This window comes from Miscanthus floridulus, chromosome 1 (assembly GCF_019320115.1).
Source record: "Miscanthus floridulus cultivar M001 chromosome 1, ASM1932011v1, whole genome shotgun sequence".
Lineage (NCBI taxonomy): Eukaryota > Viridiplantae > Streptophyta > Magnoliopsida > Poales > Poaceae > Miscanthus > Miscanthus floridulus.
Window position 1 is genome coordinate 147769924 of NC_089580.1, and position 22301 is coordinate 147792224.

Here is a 22301-nt window from a genome sequence, read left to right on the forward strand (position 1 = left end):
GGAGAGACCGAAGTGGCCTATGCAAAGCCAATCCTAGGGTTTCCGCCTGCGCCTGCGACTGCACCCGCGCGCGGGGCGGGGATCCCGCGTGGCGAGAACCGCCGGCCGATCGAGGAGAGAACCGAGGGCCCGGAGGGACATGATCACGATCGCTCCTGTCGCCCCCGCCGCCGCCACCCAGCTCGCGTAGATTGAAGGGTTTCGCTACTGCGTTACGTTGCAGGTCACGATTGAAAGGTACGTTTCGCTACTCCGTCTCACCAGACCGCCTGCGGCCCAGCAGAGAGGCACACCGCTGCCAGCCCAAACTCACAAGAACCGAAAGAACGCCTGCGGTCCAGCCGTTCAGGAGAGCCAGAGCCGAGACAGCCACACCGCCGCTCAGCCCACGAGCTGATCCTCAAAAAAAAAATGCTATCGCTCGGACGTCCGATCCGGGATGCTAGCGTCGGACGATGCTTCCGCGTACACATATAGATCTCTCGCCCTGCACCAATCCCGCTCCGGAGGACGTGTCTATCGATCCGTATGGAACTCCCATGTCTGGGCCCAACGCACGCAACTCGTTCGCCCATACCCATGCATGCGCGGGACTACTCCGAACACGCTTTGTTTCCCGTGTCCACATGCACGCAGCAGCAACGCAAGCAGGCGGCGCACTAGAAGCAGCACATATGTGCCCTCCCGAGATCTACTTTTGAAACATCCAAATGAAACACTTGTAACATACGTCTAAAACAGATGAAACACTTGAAACATGCGTGTATAGCCATAGCAACATGTGCAAAGACCAGATCTACTTTGTAACATACAGATGAAACATTTGCAACCTACGTCTGAAACAGATGAAAACTTGAAACATGCGTGTATAGCCATTGCAACATGTGCAACACCAAGATTTACTTTTGAAACAGTTAGATGAAACATTTGCAACATACATCAAAAACACCTGGAACACTTGAAACATAACCTTGCAACGTGCGTATTGTCATGGCAACGTATGCAACATTCTAGATCTACTTTTTGCAACGTCCAGATAAAACACTTGAAACAAAAGATCTGAAACACTTAAAACACAGCTTTCGCCGCGCGTCCACGGCCTACCTGGTGGTGAACTGCGCTAGATCGGCGAGGGGGACAGGGAACAGATGGAGGCCACCCTGACGAGGGCGCTGGAGTGGCAACGACGAGGCCCAGCCGAGTAGGGAGCCGCCGCCTAGAGGGGCCCCGCGAGGAGCGGCGTCTCCCAAGCCACCCTGGACGTCGTGGGCTGCTCTAGCACCCTCGCCACCATTGACAACATGTGCCCCATCGAAGCCGGCTGGTCGGGCTGCGACGGGGTGAGGGGACAGACGCGGTAGTGTGTGTGGGTGGGGAGGAGAGAAGAAAGTGAGCGGAGATTTTTTTTTTAGTTTTTTTAGCAACGTTGGTCACCGTTCGGGCGGGTGAGGCCCACGGCCCACCAACATGGACGTCATCGGACGTCTTATCCACAGCATTACCGAAAAAAAAAACGAGCTGACAGGACAGATGCCAAGACAGGGAACAAACCCCCGGAAGCCGGAAGCAGACCTGAGACCTCTCACTTTGTTTTTTGAGTTTTTCAGTTCAACATCGAGAGGTAGCGTTAGCGTGTGGTGTGCTGGTGTTGTGCCTTCTGTTCTGCACCTTTTCTGAAAACGATCCTACTACGAATGATGATACTACTCATACTCATGGTACGTGTCAGTCCTTTTGACGCGTAAGATCAAATCCAACAATTCAACGGTACTCACTCCGTCACAGAATAAACACGTCTCGCTTCCCGAGTAGTTATTTTTTAAAAAATCTAACTAAAATTATACAAAAATATATTAATATTTATTATGTATAATAAGTATTATTAAATTGAGTATAGATATACTTTCATAATAAAATTATTTGTAGATACAAACAATGATATTTAATTGTATATTCTTAGTCGAACTTAAAAAAATCAACTTCTCGAAAATAAAATTTGCATTTGTTTTTGGGACCGAGGAGGTATTTTTCTTATTCCCACAGATGGCCTGACCAGACTGTACAAATGCTTGCTACACATCTGTAGCACTAACATGCAGCAAAACGAGCATTTGAGTTCTGAATGGCCCTTGAAGGTCGTGCATTACAATTACAACATGCATGATGAGCCGTGCAGAGGCAGCTTCTTGATAAAGCTGAATCAGAAAGTCTCGAAGTCCTTGAGGACCCAACGCCCATCTGCGCCCCTGACCATGCCCTTGTTGAGTGCCACCCGCCACTTGGCCGGCACGGGGTACTCGTCCCTGAGCGCGTCGGCGGCCTTGTTGACGAGCGCCACGTCGCGGTCCACCTCCAGCTTGAACCCTCCGCCGTCGGCGTCGGCGCCGCCGCCGCTGCCCTGCTCCCCGGCCACGCCGTGCAGGTAGCACTCGAGGTTGTGGAGCGTCTGCGGCGTGCCCGGTTGGCGCAGCCACGGGGAGCGCGCCGTGTGGATGGGCAGCGGCACGGCCACGTCCACGTACCCCAGCGGCGGGTACAGCGGCACCACGTCGCCCTGGTTCTTCACGTGCAGCGCCCTCAGGTCCCCGAACGAGGCGAAGGCGGCCTTGAAGAAGGGACCCCCCACGTGCGGGCTCGCGAACACAATGGCCGTCACCGGGGAGGAGGAGGAGGAGCCGCCGCCACCGGCGGCGGGCGTGTTGAAGCCGTTGGCGACGATGTCCACGGCGTTGAGGGTGGCGAGCGACGCGCCGAGGCTGTGCCCGGTGATGGTGATGCTCGTCTCCTCGTGCTTGTACAGCTCCATCAGCCTCCTGATCTCCTCAAGAACCTGCACGCATGTTGCATACTTACTTTGATCGTTCAATAGGAGGACTACCTTTAGGAAGCTATCAATCGGCCAATTAATCTGGGATAAACCAAATAATCAATTGCTTCAGACAAGGAAAATGGCATGTAGCTTTCGAGTTTCGTGCATCCGACAGCTAATCCGGGTGTCCCTCTCGTGGGTTGATGGCTGAAACATCAGAGGCCGAAATGCTTGCAGGAATAATCAACGAGATACTCTAGCTGAGATCATCGAGATGCCATGGTGTCTTCCCGCAGAATACATTGGGAGCATATATAGTTATCGGCCAGGTCCACCAGCAGTGACAGGGAAATAGCGAAGGTAATGCCTCAGTCACGCCAAACTTATTAGTATTGCAAGTCAATATTAGATAGAAGAAGTCACGTCAGTTTTAGTCAGTAACCACCATGTGGAGACCCGGTACAAGTGTTGCAGACTTGCAGTGAAAAAAATGCGTTCATTTGAATGTGGAAAGGATAAAAGAGTTGAAAACCATGAGCACCAAAATCAGAATGACGTGTGTGAGTTCATGTTCATGCGTCCTATTCCTACGTTAGTTTAGACTAGTGATGTACCACGGATCGAACAACAACACAATCTCTCTGCAAATTATGTGCAGTAATGCAGTATTAAGAATCAATAAAAATTTTCATAGAACTAAGCTCAGTATAGTAAGATTGAATGAAATTCTCCAAATGAAACTATTAAAGTGATATTGATACCGATCCACATGCCTGGTCTCTGGCGCTGAGCTTGTTGTACTTGGAGCTGGCGTTGCTGGACGTGTAGAGCGACAGGAACCCCCTGTGCACCATGGCGCGCGGGTGCGCGTCCGCCGCGGCGCCCAGCACGGGCGCGGCGGGCACCGGCGTGAAGTCGAGGTCGTTGACCCACTCCAGGCTCCGCACCGTCCCGCGCCACGCCACCACGACGTCGCGTCGCCACCGCCACGTACCCCATCCAGTTGGACTCCCTGCACCACGGCTCCTGTCCCTGCAGCCCCGGCTGCGGCAGGAGCAGGAACGCGTCGGGCACCTGCAGCCCCGACGTGGCGTACACGAACTTGGTCACCCTGTACCGGTTGCTGCCGCCGGCGCTGGCGGCCAGCAGGTCCGCGAGGCCGTACACGCACGCCCCCGCGTGCGGCGACCGCGCCTCCGTGTTGAACCCGTCGTAGGTGGCCTGCGAGCTCGCCGTAGGAGATGACGGACGAGCGGAGGTCGATGTCGAGAGGGTCCAGGAGGCCTTTCCATGAGTCCTTGCCATGGAGCTCGCGCCACCTGCTGGCTATGCTTCCAGGCATCATCGCCGATGGAACTCGGGTTTCTTTGCTTTTGCTTGGTGCCTTAGTGTGTATTTGTATCACAGAATCACTACACGCAGATCGCTTCAATGTGGTTTTACTCGGTCACCTGCTCCTAGCACACTTAGGCCTTGTTCGCTTGAACTTATCAGCCGTACCGTTTCAGCGAAATAACAATATTTTTCTCTTATAACAAACCAGTATCAGCATCAGCATCAGCCGTTTTTCCAGCCAGCCGAACAGGGCCTTATCTTTCAGTGATATGCCATTGTTTATTTGCGAGGTTTTCATTAACGTGTCTATGTACACTCGTCGACTAAGTATGCCCAAGTATGTTATAGGAAACTGGTCGGCAACTACATTTGCGGGTTTATAGAAATACTCCTGCTTTCAAAATTATTTTATTTCATGACGTGTATGCATATCTTAAAATTGAAAGCTTGTAACTTCTGACCAGTATGCAGGCCAATAACATATATTAGCTTATTGATGATTGATGTAGATAGAACAGATACAATTATACTCAATGCGTATTTCTACGGTTATGATAGATCAGTATGTATAGACTATAATAGTCGTATTGCTCACCAGCAGGATTGTAGCTGTAACCGTTTCCAACAACTAGAATCAGAACGGGCACAGAAAGCATCCATGTTAATCAGCCCGTCCTGTGGCCCGGTCCGTAAGAATGCAGCGTTCCACGGCGACTGTATGGGCTGGGCTGATCGCTCCAACTAGTGTTGGGCCCTTCCCGACACGTGCGCGAGAGAGGAAGGCCCATCCGCGTGTTTCTTCTTCCCCGTGTTCAAAGCGGGGTTTCAAACGTAACGTAACAGAGAAGAACCACGACGCCCGCCGCGGATTAGTGTTCCTCTCGAGTCCCGACCACGGCTACCGCCTCGGCGCCTCCGATTATTTGTCCACCGGGCAGTCCGGCACTGACCCACCCAGGATCGCAGCTCTCGTGAAGTTCGAAAATCACATCCACGTTTCGAATAGGGTTTTTGCTTGCTCCGAGAGAGAACAGATCGAACGGATCGAAGCGCTCCGCAATGTACGGCCAGCACCGCGACGGCAATGGCGGCGGTGGCCGCGGAGGTGGCGGCAGCGGCGCCGGCTTCCTGTGGGGCGGCCTCGCGTGCTGCTGCGCCGGCGAAGGGTGCTACCTAGCGGGGAGGAGCTATGCTCGGTACGTACTACGGCCTCCTGCTTGCACGCACGCTTTTTTGCCCTCTCCTTTCCTGTCGATTACACAGCTACTCCTGCCGTCCTGCGTCGTGGTGGTGGGTTTCCTTGTGCTGAAAGCATGGTTGCTTGCTTCGTGCCTGCAGGAGCGCCAACGAGCTGCGATCGGCGCGCAGGTTCTCCCGCATCTCTGATTTGTGTGAGTATCCGTTTGCCGAATTGCCGATGGTTGTTTATTTTGCTAGTGACTAGTGAGTTTGCTTGGTGATCAGATAAGATAGCGGCTAATTTCCTACTCATATGCATTAGAGGTTTTTTATGTTTTAAATATAATTGCCAGCGGTGGTGACAGAACTGCTAAATCATATAACCCTTGTTGATTGACCATCAAACCAATTAGTTAGACAGGTAGGGAACGATAATTTCAGGTGCCACCTGCTATATATAACCTAACCAGGAGCTTGGTTTTTGTAATTCGTTAGTTTGATCCTAAAGGGTGCGATGCCCCACTTCTGACACCAATACTGTATTGGTAGTATCTTTTAAGCAAGAGTCTTGTTGGCATGTTAGAAGACAGATTCAGTGGTCTGATAGATTATCTGAGCAGCATCAGCGCTCTGACTTTATACTGTGTGTGTTTGACAGCTATGACGCTGGTCGCCTCATCCGCATACCTTCCTCTTGTAACTCTCTCTGGAAAAGTTGGATCAGACACATCCAGCCTGTTCGTTTGGCTGTGGCTTGTCGTAAACGATCGTAAATTTCCAGCCGGAACAGTATTTTTCTCTCACATAAACCAGCCAGCAGTACTTCTTCACGAACCAGCAACGATTCGAACCAGCCAACCGAACAGGCTCATAGGTGAACAGAGTGGTCAGGAGGCTGCAATTGTAGTAAGGCATTGTTTAGTTGGCGAAATTTTTTGGGAAAGGGTACTGTAGCACTTTCGTTGTTATTTGGTAATTAGTGTCCAATCATAGTCTAATTAGGCTTAAAAGATTCGTCTCGTAAATTTCGTCTAAACTGTGTAATTAGTTTTATTTTTTATTTATATTTAATGCTTCATGCATGCGTCTAAAGATTCGATGTGACGGGAAATCTTGAAAAATTTTGCAAAATTTTGGGAACTAAACAGGCACTAAATGATGTATCTACTGATTTCACAAAAAGCCTATGTTCGTTGAAGATGTGTTCACCTTCTTGTGCTTTCAGTTACGTGTCTCAGTGTCTGCCATTTGTAGGTAACTCAGATCTTCTTGAAAAAGGAGAAGAACAGGAAGGATGTCAAGGAATACATAGTGGTGAAGAAGGCAAAGGAGAAAGATGGCACTGAACACTTATTCCTCAAGAATAAGGAAAATGATGATCCCGAACAATGGATACGATGTTCTGAGGAGATATTTTCGAAAAAAAAAGAGGTTCCTTGGTATCTGGTAATTTGCTGCAACTAGCTCTAGCTTGATTGCGATGTTGATGCATATAATTTCAGGCGGCCTTCCTTTAAATGCCTAATTGCACTTCTGTCATTCTATACTTAATGAAAAATTTGTTAATTTTTTTTTGCCTACGAAGAAAAAAACCTGTTACATTTAGCGATTTGTGTAGACATAGATTTATGCTTGTGGATTATATTCACCCATAAATAATTTATGGCATTTTGTATACCATTTTTCTGTTTCGACACTCCACTGTCTACTGTCTAATCTTATCTTCTTTTGAGCATCTAATTAGGTGCTACAGTATCTATCATGTGAGTCCGGCTTTAAAATTTCTTGTTCAAATATTCTCTGATATCTTGCTTTTACTAGGATGATGGTACTGGCCGGTTGGAGATTGTCAGGGATCGTAGCACAGATGGTTCTCTTTTGTGCCTTGCAAGTGAGGATTTTGAGAAACAACCTCGTTCATGTGGATGTGAATGCTCAATCAAGGTCAGCTAACATAACTTAAACTTTATGTTCTGCTACCAGCTGGAAGGTTGTTTGTAATATATTTTTCTGCAGCTACTTGGACTAAGGCGAACTGAATGGATTCTTCCAATCGGTGATAAGTTAACTGTTGTTGGCGAGGTAATACTCATAAGTTCACTTAGGTAGAAATGTGTTGGTAGACCTGCGGGAGTCTTCTGTTTTGTCATATTTATTTATAGTCTATATTTTGGTATTTTTCATGTAATTGGAACAGGCTGTCAAAGATGAGTCTGGTAAAATTCTGATTAAACGTCCAACAAATGGTGGACCGTTTCATGTTACAAGAAATAGCATTGATAAAGTTGTTTCAAATCTTGGGAGTGACGCGAGGTACCAAGACGCTTCAGAATATTTTGGTCCCTTTTTTGAGAACAACATTTTGGTCCCTTTGTTTCTGAAATAGTGTTGCGTGCTCTAAGCCTCTTGTTTCTCAACAGGTGGTGCAAGATTTGGGCTGCGACATTTGCAGCTTCTGGCGCACTGCTTCTTGGAATTGGAGGCTATGCCACCATGTGCTGAGAAAAGGTAATACCTCTGGCTGGGTTTAGTTGACAATTTTGGGCAACCAAATTGACCTTCAGTTAGTTCTATCATATCAAGCTGTCAGGCACTAAGTAGTACAATATGTTCTTCCACTCTAGGCCATCTGATTTTTAACATGAACACCAGTTATACCGCAATGTGCTGTATCCATAACACTTGGTAAATGGTAACGAAGTATACAAATTGTTGTGAGAACGTCGCCTCTAAACCTGTTGGCGGCACGAGGAGTTCTGTTCTGGAAGTTGGCAGCGCTAACTTTTTTTTCCTGAAAGTTTTGCTGCCACGCAATTTGTTTAGTAAATTAGCTTTTACATGATGTAAGAGCAGATTTGTAAGAGCAGATTTGTTTTCTGGGGAATGTGATGCCGCTTCTCGTCGGTTCATAGAAGCCCACTTTAGTTTGTGCACGGAGCATCAGTTGAAAAGAACGGACATAAACTGCACCGCACAGATCCATCTGTTTCACGTCACCAGTAAACTACCGCCTTTTGTTTTGCCTATAAAAGTCGCAGTTCATTCTGCGCTTTGGCGCGCGCTCCAAGTTTGTGCGTGATGCAGGCAGACAAGGAGCCTGCAGCTGCAGCTGCAGCTGCCGCGGCCCCCGCCGCTTGCAAGCCGCCGAGCATCTGCCACAGGCTCCAGAGGGCCTTCCACGCCCGTCCAGCCTTCCGGCCCCTCCGCCGCCTCACCGTCCGCCACCAGGACGGCGGAGCTGCCAAGCCTGCGGGTGCCGGTGATGGAGCCAGCGCTGCGCCTGCGCCTGCCCCTAAGCACAGCGCCCCGCCATTGCCGGCCGCGCCGCGGCCACTAACGCCGTCGCCGGCTCCGGTTGGCGGCGGCGCTACCCCGGCCCCGGCACCACAGGCTGAGCAGCCGGTTCCCGTGCGCTTACCAGCCGTCACCACTAAGGTGGCGGCGGGCAGCGCGCCAACAGGGCCGCCGGTGCCTGTGCCACCGCCGGACGTTATGGCAGGGAATGGCGACAGCGGCGGATGACATAGGCCAGCAGACCAAAGGGAAGACCAGGTTGGGCTCCAGGGTCCGGAAGGCGCTCTCGTCCAAGTAATACTGTAATAGAGAGGTGAACAGAGTGGGAATTAGGAAGAAGTTAATGATCCTGCATGGTCGCGTGTATGCAGCAGCGTTCCTTCCATTTGACGATGGATGTGGTTTAATTAGTCTCTGTGAGACCCTTCTGTGAGCGTGAGAACGTTGATGTCGTGGCAAAGTTCATGGAATAAGAACAAAAAGCCCGTCATATGCCTAGGCCCGAACCACTTGTTGCCATCCGCCAAGAAGACCACACTTGTTACTAAATTATACGCCCGGTCCGGGTTCTTCTTTTTTTAATATAGGCAGCAGCTCTCCTACTACATCCGTTCTAAATTATAAGTCGCTTTGACTTTTTTTTGTTGATCCATTTTGTTATGTATGTAGATATATTATTATATTTAAATGCATAGCAAAATGGATGTTTAAAAAAAAAGTCAAAGCGACTTATAATTTGGAACGGAGAGAGTAAGTATCAAAGAAGTTAGTGATCGATTTCCTTAGGACTTTCACTTCTTCAATTAATTGTGTGTTATGGGATTTTAGTTTGTCCACTAAAGCAACTCCACCAGTTTCAAGATGGGAATAAACAGATTGAGAAAACACAGTCACTCTTACGAGACCTAGTACATGTTAGTGGACTATACGTTTTCCCTTCTTTTCCTCTCTGCCCCTTCTCGCCACCCGACTTCCCCTGTCCCTGCTCCAAGGTGCCTTCTCAAAGCCTCAACTCCCAACCTCCCCTGTGCACCTTCTTCCTCGCACATTCGGTGAGGCGGGCACGGGTAGCTGCACAAACTGCTCCTGACAGTGGGAGCAATGACAGCTAGCGATGATGAGAAGTAGCCCTCTGTTGGAGGCGCCACCACTGTGAGTTTCAGAAAGGTCGCTAGTGCTACGGTATGCCGATTCTGATCGATTTCCAACCTCGCGGCAACAAGCTAGCCCCGATGCGTTGGATGTAATGGGAGGCGGCGGTGGATGCGAGCGAACGGAAGGAACAATGGTGTGCGAAAAGGGAAAGGGATCCAGGGTTCTCCCCTTTCTTTTAGCTCAATTGAGAAAAAAATAGAAAAAAGGGTGTAAAAACTAGAGTAAGTTTTTTCACCTCATTCCTTTATACGATAGTTTTTAAGAAAAGAAATTATTTTTATCAATCGGGTGAAAATGCTTTAATAGCCCTCTATGTAAGTTTTATGTAGCAAATTAACTAAGTTTCATTTTGGGCTCTCCAGTGACTTAGGAACTAGACTTGAGAAAAACAAGTCCGATAGAAGCCCACCGAGCATATACAAGAGTATAGTTCTAGAGAAGAATAGAAGAGAGGTGCATCATCTATATGACGGTTGAGATCTAGCGAACACATTGCACAAGTAATAAGGAAATATATAAGATGTGGTTTTGAAGCTCTAGTGAAAAATATGGGCATACAAGAGTAAGTAGCGACGACAGTTTTTTTTCCTAAAAACACAGGAGAGCTACGCTCATTGTATTAAGAAGAAAGAAAGGGACTAGAGCCCTATAACACACGCCACACACAACCCCACACAACTCAGAAATTACATTCGCGCCCGAAAAACGAAAGGGGGCGACCAAAAGACTAGCACTAAGCTAACCACCAAGGAGAGGGGCTGTCAAAGAGGATAAACCCTTAGCTCCTGCTAGACTCCACAATCGACGCTCTTCTCCCAGCAAGGGTAAGAGCACCACCAAGGTTGGGGTCAATATTGTAAAAAACACAACGGTTCCGATGGTTCCAAAGAGTCCATGCCCCAAGCACAGTGATAGAGTTGAGACCTTTTTGCATCAATTCGCTTGTTGCTCCAATAGCCTTTTCCCACCAGCTGTGAAAGGAAGTGTCTGAAGGCTATGGTGACAAGGAATAGAGGACGACCTGCCTTAAAAAAGTAGTGATGGCAGTTGTAGTCTTGTAGAGAAGGATAGAAGAGAGGTGCATCATCTATGTGATGGTTGAGAGCTAGCGGACACATTGCACAAGTCATAAGGAAATATATGATGTGAATATGTGATAGGCCACAATAGTGTGGACGACCATTGCAATGAGCTGGTAGAGAACCAAAGAGCGGGGTGGTGGAACTTGGTGAAGGTAGGGTTAGCGTTTCACATAACGAACTCCATAATTTGGGACGTTCGGCCATGATCCACTAAGGTCCCGTTCGTTTCGCTGAAAAAATAAGCCGAAACACTGTTCCGGCTGATTTGTTGTGAGAGAAAAACATTGTTCCGGCTAAAAAAACAAGCTGAAAAAGACGGATTATAAGAGAAGCGAACAAGGCCTAAATACAAAAAGTCAAGGGTTTATGAGTAAAAGTACTATTCGATGTGTGATGGTGATCATATAATATATACATCGTAAGTATGTAATTTTATAGCTATAGTGTAAATAGAGAGCATAGAAGAGTAGACACGACCGTAAGTAGTTCTAGAGAAAGACACAAGAAATATGCATCATTAATATGAATAGTATAGTAACGTGTGGTGTGCTACACTAAGATAGATGACCGTTACAATAAGTTGGCGGGGTGGGGGGGGGGGGGGTTTGAGAAGGGCAAGAACAAAGGTAGAATTAGGGTTTCCAAATGAATCTGAGCCGTTGGGTCATTGATCCTATGAATATATAAAAGAATCAACAATTTTTAAGAGAAATTATTTATTTAAAAATACGACGACCTTTTTTTTATAAATCCCCCCCCCCTTCTGGCTATCTTCCGGGACGAAACGCGATTGCGAATCCCCTCTCCTTGATCTCAGCAATGGCGAACGACTGGGTTATATCCACCATTGTTCCAATCGGGCTATCAGGGCATCGAAGAGGAGGGGGAGCACTGGGACATGGGGAGCGAAGATGCGGCGGGGTCGAGATGAGCCACATTGAATGGGCCTTACCAAAAAGGGATGGGCATTGACAAGCTAGGGACGAAACGAGCGCCTGGGAGGGGAGCCGCGCCGAGCTGAGGGGCTTCGCCGGGGAGCCACACCGTGTCGAGGGAGGGGAATAGGGCAGCAGTGTGGGAGAGAGTCGGGACAAAAAAAAAGACGCGGATTGGGTTGAGGGGCTTCACCAAGGAGGAAATTGGACGACGTGATGGGAGAGAGCTAGCATGAAAAGAGAGAGAGACATGCACGAGTGAGTTGATGGGGGGGGGGGGGGGGGGATTCCTGGAAAGTAGGGAGATAGTTATCCCTAAGAGATGGGGGCTGAGGTGGGAGATTTGGGGGCTCCAAGAATTAGGGACATTATTAGTTAGGATTATATTGAATTAAGTTTTTTTTGCTCTTACACCAAAAGATAGAATAGGTGCCCTATTTAGGGTCGCTACTGAAGATACTCTGCAGGATTAAGGATTAATTTCTTAGCTATTTCTAGTTCTTACGAGGGTCGTGGACACTCGATTGTTTATGGTTTCATACAAGTTCATGAAAAGGTCCATGCATTCGAATATTATATTTATCCCATATATAGAAGACTAGTAGGAATAATGGTTGGTGCATTTGCTGGTTTGAGGAACGATTGGTGGCAACTCAGAAACCTATCACCGAATTTGGGGAAAAAACATTCCATTAATAACTTTTAAAGAAGGACAAAATATCTCTTGATCATTTCAAACTGATTTTTAGGTGATTCTACTGAACCGGTCAGAGGCGCTGCACAGTTGTGGAAGACAGCTGCGCCGCCCCGTGTCCGCTTCTTCTATTGGCTGGCTTTGCAGGATAGATGCCGGACCGGCGAGCGTCGTCACCGCCATGGCCTTCAACCAACGGACGCTTGCATCACCTGCGACCAGGAGCCAGAGACAATTGATCACATCTTGCTGGGCTGTGCGTACAGCCGCGAGGTCTGGGTGACCTGGATGGACTGGCTTCACTTGCCTAATGTGGATGTTCGGCCGCAGCTGTTCATGGAGTGGTGGCTGTCCAATAGGAAGCGCGTCGACAAGCACTTCAGGCGCGGGTTTGACTCCATCGTGTTCTTAATCGGTTGGATGCTCAACGCGAGGACCTTCGATGGCAGTACACGTACAACGAGGGAGCTCGCCGTAGACATTCGCCTCGTCGCGGAGGACTGGCGAATGGCTAGGTACAGGCAGCTCGGCATCCTTCTGGCTGGACGCTGAGCGCAGTCCCGTGGAGTTCTTAAATTTAGTTCAATCATGTAGTACCCTGTGTTGTCCGGTGGGTGCGTGTGTGTTGGCCTTGGTAATCAGAGTATTACCGGGTTTGTTGTTTCGCTTAAAACTCTCTTTCTGCTTAATGAAATACGCGTCGAAAGATGTTGTCTCAAAAAAAATAAGAAAAATAATATTATATAAAATTGTAGAGCTCGATACAATCGGCAACTTCGTATTATTTTGTATCAGCTGAACCAGTATGTGACCCTTTTCCTTTTAAACTAAGACCAGTTTGTTTTATTTTGTGCTCTAACTAATCGTGCTGGTTCTAACGCTCTTCCTCTGTTTGGACTGTGTGTGTGTGTGCATGTGCAGACTTACTATGACGAGGAGAAGGGTCACATACTGGTTCCGCTGCATCCTCGTCCTCGTTGTGGTGGGCGCAGCTGAGAAGGTGCTGGTTGGCCCGGTGCACCGGCCAGCGAGCATGACTGCTCCGTGCTGGCTGACTATGCTGGCAACCAGAGCGATAGACTTCTGGAAAGTGATCAGTTGTGAATTTTTTTTAACACTTTTTTAAACTAATTTTAAATCTAACCCTGACTATGGATGGATGGATGGATGGATGATGTGACGTTAAATAATAGAAACAGCACGGATGTCACCTCCAGACTACCTAGCTAATCTAATCCCCTAGCAAATGCATCACATAACGACAGGAGTGGCTCGCATCACACTAGCTCAACACTACATCTATACTAGTACGTCTACCACTAGTAACCTAACCTATTTTTTATTTGGTAATACACCAATTTATACTCAAAATTAGTTCAATTGTTGTAAATTTATTTGGTGTCTATGTTTTTTATACATATTTCCAACTATTAGCATGGTATTTGAACTTTTTCTATTGGAATTTCTTTGTCAAATTTATGACTTATTTTGTTATTTTGTACTTAAATTCCGAGTTGCCAGGCAAATTTAACGAGTGTTCACCAAATTACTAAATTACTAAATGGATTTTACCGAATCATATATGGAAATTTTAGTGCGGCATACCCCACGAAAAAAATCATAGATCCGCCACTGAGAACAAAGGGTGGTCTGGTGGCGAATTTGGTGGTCATCCAGTGCTGACCCACCGTCGAGGACCTAATACTGGGGTACCCGAAGAGGATGAGTTAATAACCATCAAACATTGATGGTTCCGAATAGACAAGAACGCAACTACACTTCTTGCCCAAACGACTAAAGATTGACTCCGCCTCGCCCGACCCCTGAGGGCTGGCTCCGCCTCGCCCGACCCCCGAGGGCTGGACTCCGCCTCGCCCGATGTCTGGGGACAGACTTCGCCTCGCCCGACGTCTAGGGACTGACTCCGCTTCACCCAAACGACCGAGGGCTAGCTCCGCCTCGCCCGACGTCTAAGGGCAGGCTCCGCCTCGCCCGATGTCTAGGGCAGACTCCGCCTCGCCCGACGACTGAGGGCTGGCTCCGCCTCGCCCGACCCCCAAGGGCTGGACTTCGCCTCGCCCGACGTCTGGGGACTGACTCCGCTTCACCCAAACGGCCGAGGGCTGGCTCCGCCTCGCCCGACGTCTGAGGGCAGGCTCCGCCTCGCCCGATGTCCAGGGCAGACTCCGCCTCGCCCGACGACTGAGGGCTGGCTCCGCCTCGCCCAACGTCTGAGGGCAGGCTCCGCCTCGCCCGACGTCCGAGGGCTAGCTCCGCCTTGCCCGATGTCCAAGGGCAGGCTCTGCCTCGCTCGACGTCTATGTGCTACTCCTTCATAACTACGCATGCAGATAAGGCGGGACACTCAAGTCAACCGCAATATCGAGGACCATACTGAAAGCTCTAGTTTGGTTTTGGTGAATTGATGAAACCCTAAGTGCTAACCTAGTTTATCAAGTGATCATGATATAGGTAGCACACTCCAAGTGGTGAAGCAAATGAAGATCATAACATGATGATGGTGATGCTATGGTGATGATCAAGTGCTCGGACTTGGAAAGAAGAAAGAGAAAAACAAAAGGCTCAAGGCAAATGTATAAATTGTAGGAGCCATTTTATTTTGGTGATCAAGATATTTAGTGAGTGTGATTACGTTTAGGATCGATAGCCGTACTATTAAGAGGGGTGAAACTCGTATCGGAATGCGGTTATCAAAGTGCCACTAGATGCTCTAACTCATTGCATATGCATTTAGGATCTAGTGGAGTGCTAACACCGTTGAAAATGTTTGTGAAAATATGCTAACACATGTGCACAAGGTGATACACTTGGTGGTTGGCACATTTGATCAATGGTGGTGAAGTTTGGGTGCAAGGGTAAGAAACTCCACCGGCGGAGTGTCTGCCCGTAGAGTGCGGACAGTCCGACGGTGCCACCGGCGTCCTAGACAGAAAAGACGGAGGTCACTGGGTGTAACCGGACGCTGGCCTCGGTTGGACCGGTGCGTCCGGTCAGGTGTAACAGCGAAGACGCTGGCGTCGGTCAAACGACCGGACGATGGGTCGCTCTGCGACCGGACACTGGCGGGGTGCGTCCGGTCAGTGCTGACGTACGCTGACGTAGAGCGTACAGAGGAGACATTGTGTGACCGGATGCTGGCTGTGTCCGGTCAAGCATGACCGGACGCGTCCGGTCGGGAAAATCGCGTTTGGAACCTTACTGGAAACGATCGGACGCTGAGGTCCAGCGTCCGGTCACTTTCTAACTGACGCGTCCGGTCATCTCTTGACCGTTGGGATCAGGCGAATAGTATTTGAAGCAGGGGACACGTGGCGTGAATCACGTGACCGGACGCTGAAGGCCAGCATCCGGTCGATCGGACCGGAGCGTCCGGTCACCCCGCGTTGCGCCCAGTGAAGGGGTACAACGTCTCTATTTCGTGGGGGCTTCTATTTAAGCCCCATGGCCGGCTCAAGCTCACTCTCTTGGCCATTTGCATTGACATAGCAACTTTGTGAGCTTAGCCAAAGCCCTCCCACTTATCTCCATCATTGATTCATCATCATAGTGAGTTTGGGAGTGATCCAAGTGCATTGCTTGAGTGTTTGCATCTAGAGGCACTTGGTGTTCGTGTTTCGCTGCGGGATTCACTTGTTACTCTTGGTGGTTGCCACCACCTAGACGGCTTGGAGCAGCGAGGATCGTTGAGCGGAGGGTGGTGATTGTCTCCGGCTCCGATCGTGGTGATTGTAAGGGGTTCTTGACCTTTCCCCGGCAGAGCGTCAAAAGGTACTCTAGTGGCTTGCTCGTGGCTTGTGTGATCCTCATCTTGTGTTGGTTGTGCAGCATCCTATTGAGGTTTTGGCGTGTGAAGCCAATTAGCGCGTGAACCTCCAAGTGAGTGTATCGCCACAACAAGGACTAGCTTGTCGGCAAGCAAGTGAACCTCAGTAAAAAAATCATTGTGTTCATCATTGATTCCGAGGTGATTGGTCTTCATTGTTATCCACACTTGTGATTGATTGGTTCATACATCTACACAGTGGTATAACCTTCTTACCTACTCTTTACATTACCGTAAACTAGTTGTCAAGCTCTTTAGTGTAACTAGCTGTGAGAGCTTGTTAGTTTGGTTAGTGTGGCTCTTTAGTTAGCTTTTGAGAGCACTCTAACTTAGTGTAGTGATATAGCTATTGTGTGGATACACTCCATCTAAACTAGAATTGTGGTAGGTGGCTTGCATTTTGGTAGGCTAGCGCAAAACTCGTTTCGTCTCATAATTGTCTAATCCTTTTGTTAAGTGTTGTTGTAGAAATTTTTATTAGGCTATTCACCCCCCCTCTAGCTATTAGGACCTTTCACATACCCTGCACGACTGCAGGGAAGTACCATCAGGATGTGACCAGACAGACGCTTTAAACCCCTCTAGGCATTGTCGATGTCCTACCACCGATAGCCTACCACGGGGGTACCCGGGGCAGTATGTTCGGGCTTCGGCGTATGCCGAACTCGATGGTTAACGCAAGAGACAGCCGATTTATCCTGGTTCAGGCCCTCGATCGTAGATCGAGTAATAACCTTACGTCCAGTCGGCCTTAGCCTTTGCGTTGGATTGATTGTCAAGAGTTGTGTCGTACAATTGTTCTCTCTCAGCCTCAGGAGCCCTGCCCTCCTTTATATAGTCAGGAGGCCAGAGTCCTAGTCGGTTTACAATGAGGTTTCCTGGTAGGATTACTTAATAGTTCTACTACTAAGATTACATGGAAAGAATCCTAGTTGGACTAGATCTTCTTTCTCCTTTGCGGGGTATCCTGTGGGTCCCGCATCGACAAGCCCCCGAGCACTTCATGGTTGAGCTCTGAAAGTCTCGCTTTGCTCTTTCAAGTCTTGTTGAGTAGGAACAAAATGTCATCTGAGTGCTTTCTGGAGCGAAACCTTGTAGCGCTTCTTGGGATCTTCGAGTGGTGAGTGCTTTTTTGAAAAAAGTACATCCATCTGGTTGTAGCCCCCGAGCCTCTTGCTAATTGGAACAAGGAGCTGGAGGATCTTGTCTTGAAGTTGCTCTGATTGTTCGTTGAAGTTTTATGAAAAAAAACTCGAATATGGCTCGTTCCGGGTTCTTTTTATCGTAATGTCTTGAAGTGGTCTGCGTTGAGTAAGTCGAAAAAGCGCACTCACTGAGTGTAGCCCCCGAGCCTCTTGCTATTTGGAACAAAAAGTTGGAGGGTCTTGATCCTTTATGTTGCTTTAAAATTTGTGTTCTGAAGTAGTTTCCGAGACTTGGATTATTTCATCATCCGAGTAGTTACGCGGCAAGCAGCTTCCGAGCTTATGTCCGGGGTCTTTTTGGTTGGGTGCAATTTTTCGTAAAAATTGCACTCACTGAGTGTAGCCCCCGAGCCTCTTGCTTTTGCTTTGCAAAAGTTGGAGGGTCCAGATTCTTGTCTTCAAAAAATTCTGTGGTTATGTATCCTGCTTTCTCCGAGTTCTTCTCTTTTAGAAAAGGGGTTGGATGAAGAGTCTTGATGTGTCTTGTATTCTTGGTCCTTTGTCTTTGGTTCCGAGCCTCCGGGAGTGGTTGAAAATGAAAGCCAAGCTCCCTAGCTTAGTGTTGATTAAGCTATGATGTTGGCCGAGCCCCCGAGCGTATATCCGTGTTGTTTTGTTCAGGAAGAACTCGGATGCGAGGTGTTGGCGTATTCTTTTGATAGTCTGCTGTTGTCAGATGTAGTTGTGTGGTGGTGGTTGAGTGTAAATGCCTTTTGTTCACGGGTTGTACTGTGCTGGTATATTCTTTCGAATATGCCCGTCTTCGAGTACTGTTTCTTCTCGCCTGAGCCATCCATTATTAAGTCCTGTCTTTTCGCTGTGTCCTTTGCTAGGCTTATTTCGTTGGTACTCCTGGTCCATGTGCGCCGATCCTTTGGCCTATAAATACTGTCTCGGGGTGCTTGTTTTCATTCATTGGACATTCTGTTGAAACCTTCGCGGTTGCGAACATGGTAGTTTGTGAAGTAGAGCAGCCCCCGGGCGTATTTTGTAGTTCCTGTGTGTCTCGTCGTAGCTGGAGGAAGTCTTGTGATAGGGATTAGAGGTAGGCTAGTCCCGCGACAGCATTGTGCCAGGATGTACGTGGTGGTAGTTGGAGGAAGTCTTGTGATGTGGGCTTTGTTCCTTCATCCGGTAGTTCTGGGTTGATCCTCGTCGCCTGTCTTGAGACCGTCCGGCGCAGATCAACACCATATCCAGCATCACATCGGTCTTGGGTAGACAGATGCCCGCCGGCCTTCTCTGCTCCATGTTGTCCTGCCGTGCTGCCGATTTCCGCCTTGGGTGCACTGCGTCCGTCCTTTGAAGAAAACAGTGTAGCTGATGGCGGTCTGTCCTTCCGAGTAGCAATTTGGGACGCGTAGTCGTTCCAGAGCTTAGTCGTGTTCGTGTTCCTCTTTGCTACTTTGCTTTTCGCGGTGCCGAGTTCGTTGGGTCTTGTAAGATTTGTAATCCTCTATTTTTGAAGTCGCTTGTAATGTAACGAATCTTGTCTTCTTTGTTGTCTTTGACTTTTCTGTTGTGATCCCTGTCGTTCATGAGACTACCGAGTTCTTTCTTACATAACCGGGTTCTTTTGTCCCTCATGAGGTAGCCCTTTCTTTCTTCTTGGTTCGACGAGTTGTTCTTGTAGTTATCTGATAACCCTGCTGTGGTGCTGTGCGGATAAGTCTGAAATCTGCCCGTTGGTTTGTACCGTTGTGTGGATTCGTGCCCACCGTCGTTTTAGCTGCGTCGGTAAATGGACCGTTGCGTTTCCACGCTGTGCTTTAACGGGCCTTATGGGCCGTTTGTATCACTGAGAAATCTATTTAAAGACCTTTTATCTTCCTTTCCCTTGTCGCCCAGCTCTTGCCTTTAAACCCTAGTTCTCAGAAACCCGCCGCCATCATTGTCGCCATTGCCCGAGCGCCATCATTTTAGCTTCGTCCTCCTTAGCGCCTTTTTTGCTCCCGCCAGTTCATGGGAAAGAAGAAGACCGCAAGCAAGTCTCAGGCGACCTTCGTGGATGAGGAGTCATCCCTGTCTTTGATTGAAAACCTGGAGTTCGTGGCCATGAGGGCAGCTTAGAAGGTTTGGCCTACTCCAACAACCAGCGAAGACCAGCTACGCGAGCTCGTTAGTGATGGCTTGATCCAAAGCAAAGTCATCGCTGAATGGAGAGTTCCGGGCGAGCATCGGGTTCCGGCCCCGGGTCCTGGTGAGATTGTCCTTTTTGTTTCTTTTGTCCGCGCTGGACTTTGTCTTCCTGCTTCCGCCTTCCTTCATCAGTTTCTTAGCTATTTCGGGGTTAGTCTGAACCATCTAACCCCCAATGCTGTTCTCCATCTTTCTGTTTTTGTTCATCTTTGTGAAGCCTTCCTTGGGATCCCTCCTTCTCTCTCTCTTTTTCGCTTTTTCTTTCGCCTGAAACCTCAACCCCGCCGTGAGGAAACCAGTGCCCTCGGCGGTTGCGGGATTCAGTTCCGCCAGGGTCTCAAAATCAAGTTTTTTGATTACGACCTGGTCGATTCTGTCAAAGATTGGCGTGCCGAGTGGTTTTACGCTGCCAATTTGATCCCTTCTCTTGTCGTTCACTCCGGATCCGGTCCTGTGGTGAATGACCGATGGGACAAGAAGCTTGAGTCACCTGCTGAGATTCAAGCGATCTAGCCACTCCTTGATAGGATTAGCATGCTGAAACAGTAGGGTTTGACCGGCTTTGGTATTGTTTCAAGTTTCCTTCGTCGCCGGGTTCAGCCCTTGAAAGAGCGGGAACATCTCGGCTTTGAGTATTCTGGGGCCGAGGATCCTTCGCGCATGGTCCCAGCTCTTGAGCTGACCGGTGAGGAGGTACTCGAGCGCCTTCAGAAGATGCTGAAAGGAGTGAGCGTCATTCCTCCTGCCATCTCTGAGTTCTCGGCCATCAACCCGCCCCCTGCTGTGAGTTGTCTATCTTTTTGTTTGAGTTCTTTATGTATTCTTGCTGCATCCGCTCTTGCTTAGCTTTTCCTTGTCTCGGTGTTTTATCTTTTTTCGCAGGAGCTTGGGCGGAACTTTGTCGATCCGATCCCCCTTGATGTTCCCCCTGCCGTGGCGGAGCCTGGGGATCGCCTAGCTGGTACTTCTGCAATTAGTAAGTCTCGAACCTTTACAGCCCTTCCTGGGGTTTCTTCCGGATTTGTTGATGTATATGAAGAATATGTTCCTCATCTAGTCCCTCGCGGTCCTCGCAGTGTCCCGAAGAGGGGGCGAATGGACGGGTCTTCATCTGGCTTGCCTGTCTCCAAGAAGCCTCGCAAACCAAGTACTCCCTCAAGTACTCCAGTTGTTGCTAGCATGCTCTTAGGTGAGCACATTTAATACTCTTTGTTCTTTTATTTTCCTGTTTCTCTCTTAAACCGAGTACTTTTCATCTCCTTTTCAGCAGGTGCTCTGGTTTCGTTGGCTGAGGAAGAAGAGGATGATGAAGTCCCCTTCATCATGCGGCGGTGAGTTGTTTTTCATGTTCTTGTTGCACTGAGTTTCTCCTCTTTGTTTTGAATTTTAGTTTTGACTTTTTGAAGTAATCGGAGGTCGGGTGTGAGTTCTTCCGAGGCTCCCGCGCCGACTTCTTCTGAAGCTCCGGTGTCGAGTTCTTTGGTTGTCTCTGTCCCGAGTTCTACCGCTCCTCCGGTGCGGAGTTCTTCTACGGCTCCAGTCCCGGCTTCTTCCGCGGCCCCGTTGTCGGCTATCCCGCTCCCGTCGCCGGGTGGTGGGGACGTCTTCGCCGTCGTGGTTCCCCCTGCGAGGCCTTCTCTTGGCTTCGCGAAGAAGAAAGTGGTTGGGTGAGTAGATTCTAGCTTTATCTTTTTGGCTTTTATCTTCCTTCCTCTGGTTCTTAATGGTGCTTCCTTTTATCATCTTTCAGTGTTTCGTCTTCTCTCATTTCTTTATCGACTTCTTCTCTGCCTCCTGCCGTACCCACGAGTTCCGAGCCTCGGGACTCACAACATTCTGTTGATGAAGTCGCCGCGGGGGCTTCAGAGCTACCTGGCGGAGTTGCGAACTTGGCCGTTCCAGAGGTGACTGTGGCCATCGCGCCAGGTCCTTCTGAGGATTTGGCTCCGGCTTCTCTGGAGGTTGCCTTGGTCGCTCCTTCTTCGCCCCAGCCGGCCTCTCCTTCCCCTTCTCTTGCTTCCGGCGGCCCTTCGATTTCCGGTGACGTGGTGCAACAGTTCGATGCCACTCATCGGTTATCGGAGCTGACCGCAGCCTGGGGGAGCTTGTCGACCCTTGCGTCTTCTTTTGGTGAAAAGCTCCAGGTAGGTTTTATTGCTACTTCTTTTTTGCGTGTTTGTTTCTCTTCTATCCTTACGTCTTGTTTCTCTTTGCCTCTTTTTGCTCAGTCTTTCTCTCGCGATCATTCTGGCTTCTTCTTCTCATCTGAGAATGAGAGGAAGTTGTCTTCGGAGGTGGACGCTCTGAAAGCCGATCTTGACCTCCTCCGGGCTGAGTTGGAGACGGAGCGTCAAGTGCACCAGAAAGAGGAGAAGACCCTTCGCGCCCAGGTAGTGGAGACGGAGAAGCAGAGAGATGCTGCAGTGGAGTCTGCGAAGAATGAATGCAAAGGTGCCGCGGGTTCTGCCTGTTTCTTCTTGTATTTTGACTTGTTTTCCCGCTGACTTGTTCTTGGGTGTCCTGTCTAGCTCTCCGAGTTGAGAAGCAGAAGCTCTCGGAGAGTATTGATGAAATGAAGGCTCTTGTCCGTTCTAGTCACAATAAAGCTGAGGAGGTAATTACTCATGCTG

At 48.9% G+C, this 22301-nt stretch overlaps 2 protein-coding genes and 1 pseudogene across 2 annotated transcripts; 2 read left to right on the plus strand and 1 right to left on the minus strand.

Moving 5' to 3' along the window:
* Positions 1-1988: 1988 nt before the first annotated feature.
* On the minus strand, positions 1989-4154 carry LOC136497352 (phospholipase A1-II 7-like; annotated as a pseudogene).
* A 1049-nt stretch (positions 4155-5203) lies between these two features.
* On the plus strand, positions 5204-7825 carry LOC136465013 (E3 ubiquitin-protein ligase SP1-like). Its single transcript, XM_066463921.1, has 8 exons — positions 5204-5340; positions 5483-5535; positions 5982-6082; positions 6578-6769; positions 7145-7267; positions 7340-7405; positions 7521-7636; positions 7744-7825. The coding sequence occupies exons 1-8, from the start codon at positions 5204-5206 to the stop codon at positions 7823-7825; spliced, it is 870 nt and encodes a 289-aa protein (XP_066320018.1).
* A 4574-nt stretch (positions 7826-12399) lies between these two features.
* Positions 12400-13035, plus strand: LOC136465021 (uncharacterized). Its single transcript, XM_066463928.1, has 2 exons — positions 12400-12418; positions 12539-13035. Exons 1-2 carry the CDS (start codon positions 12400-12402, stop codon positions 13033-13035), a joined length of 516 nt encoding a protein of 171 aa, XP_066320025.1.
* The last annotated feature ends 9266 nt before the right edge of the window (positions 13036-22301 follow it).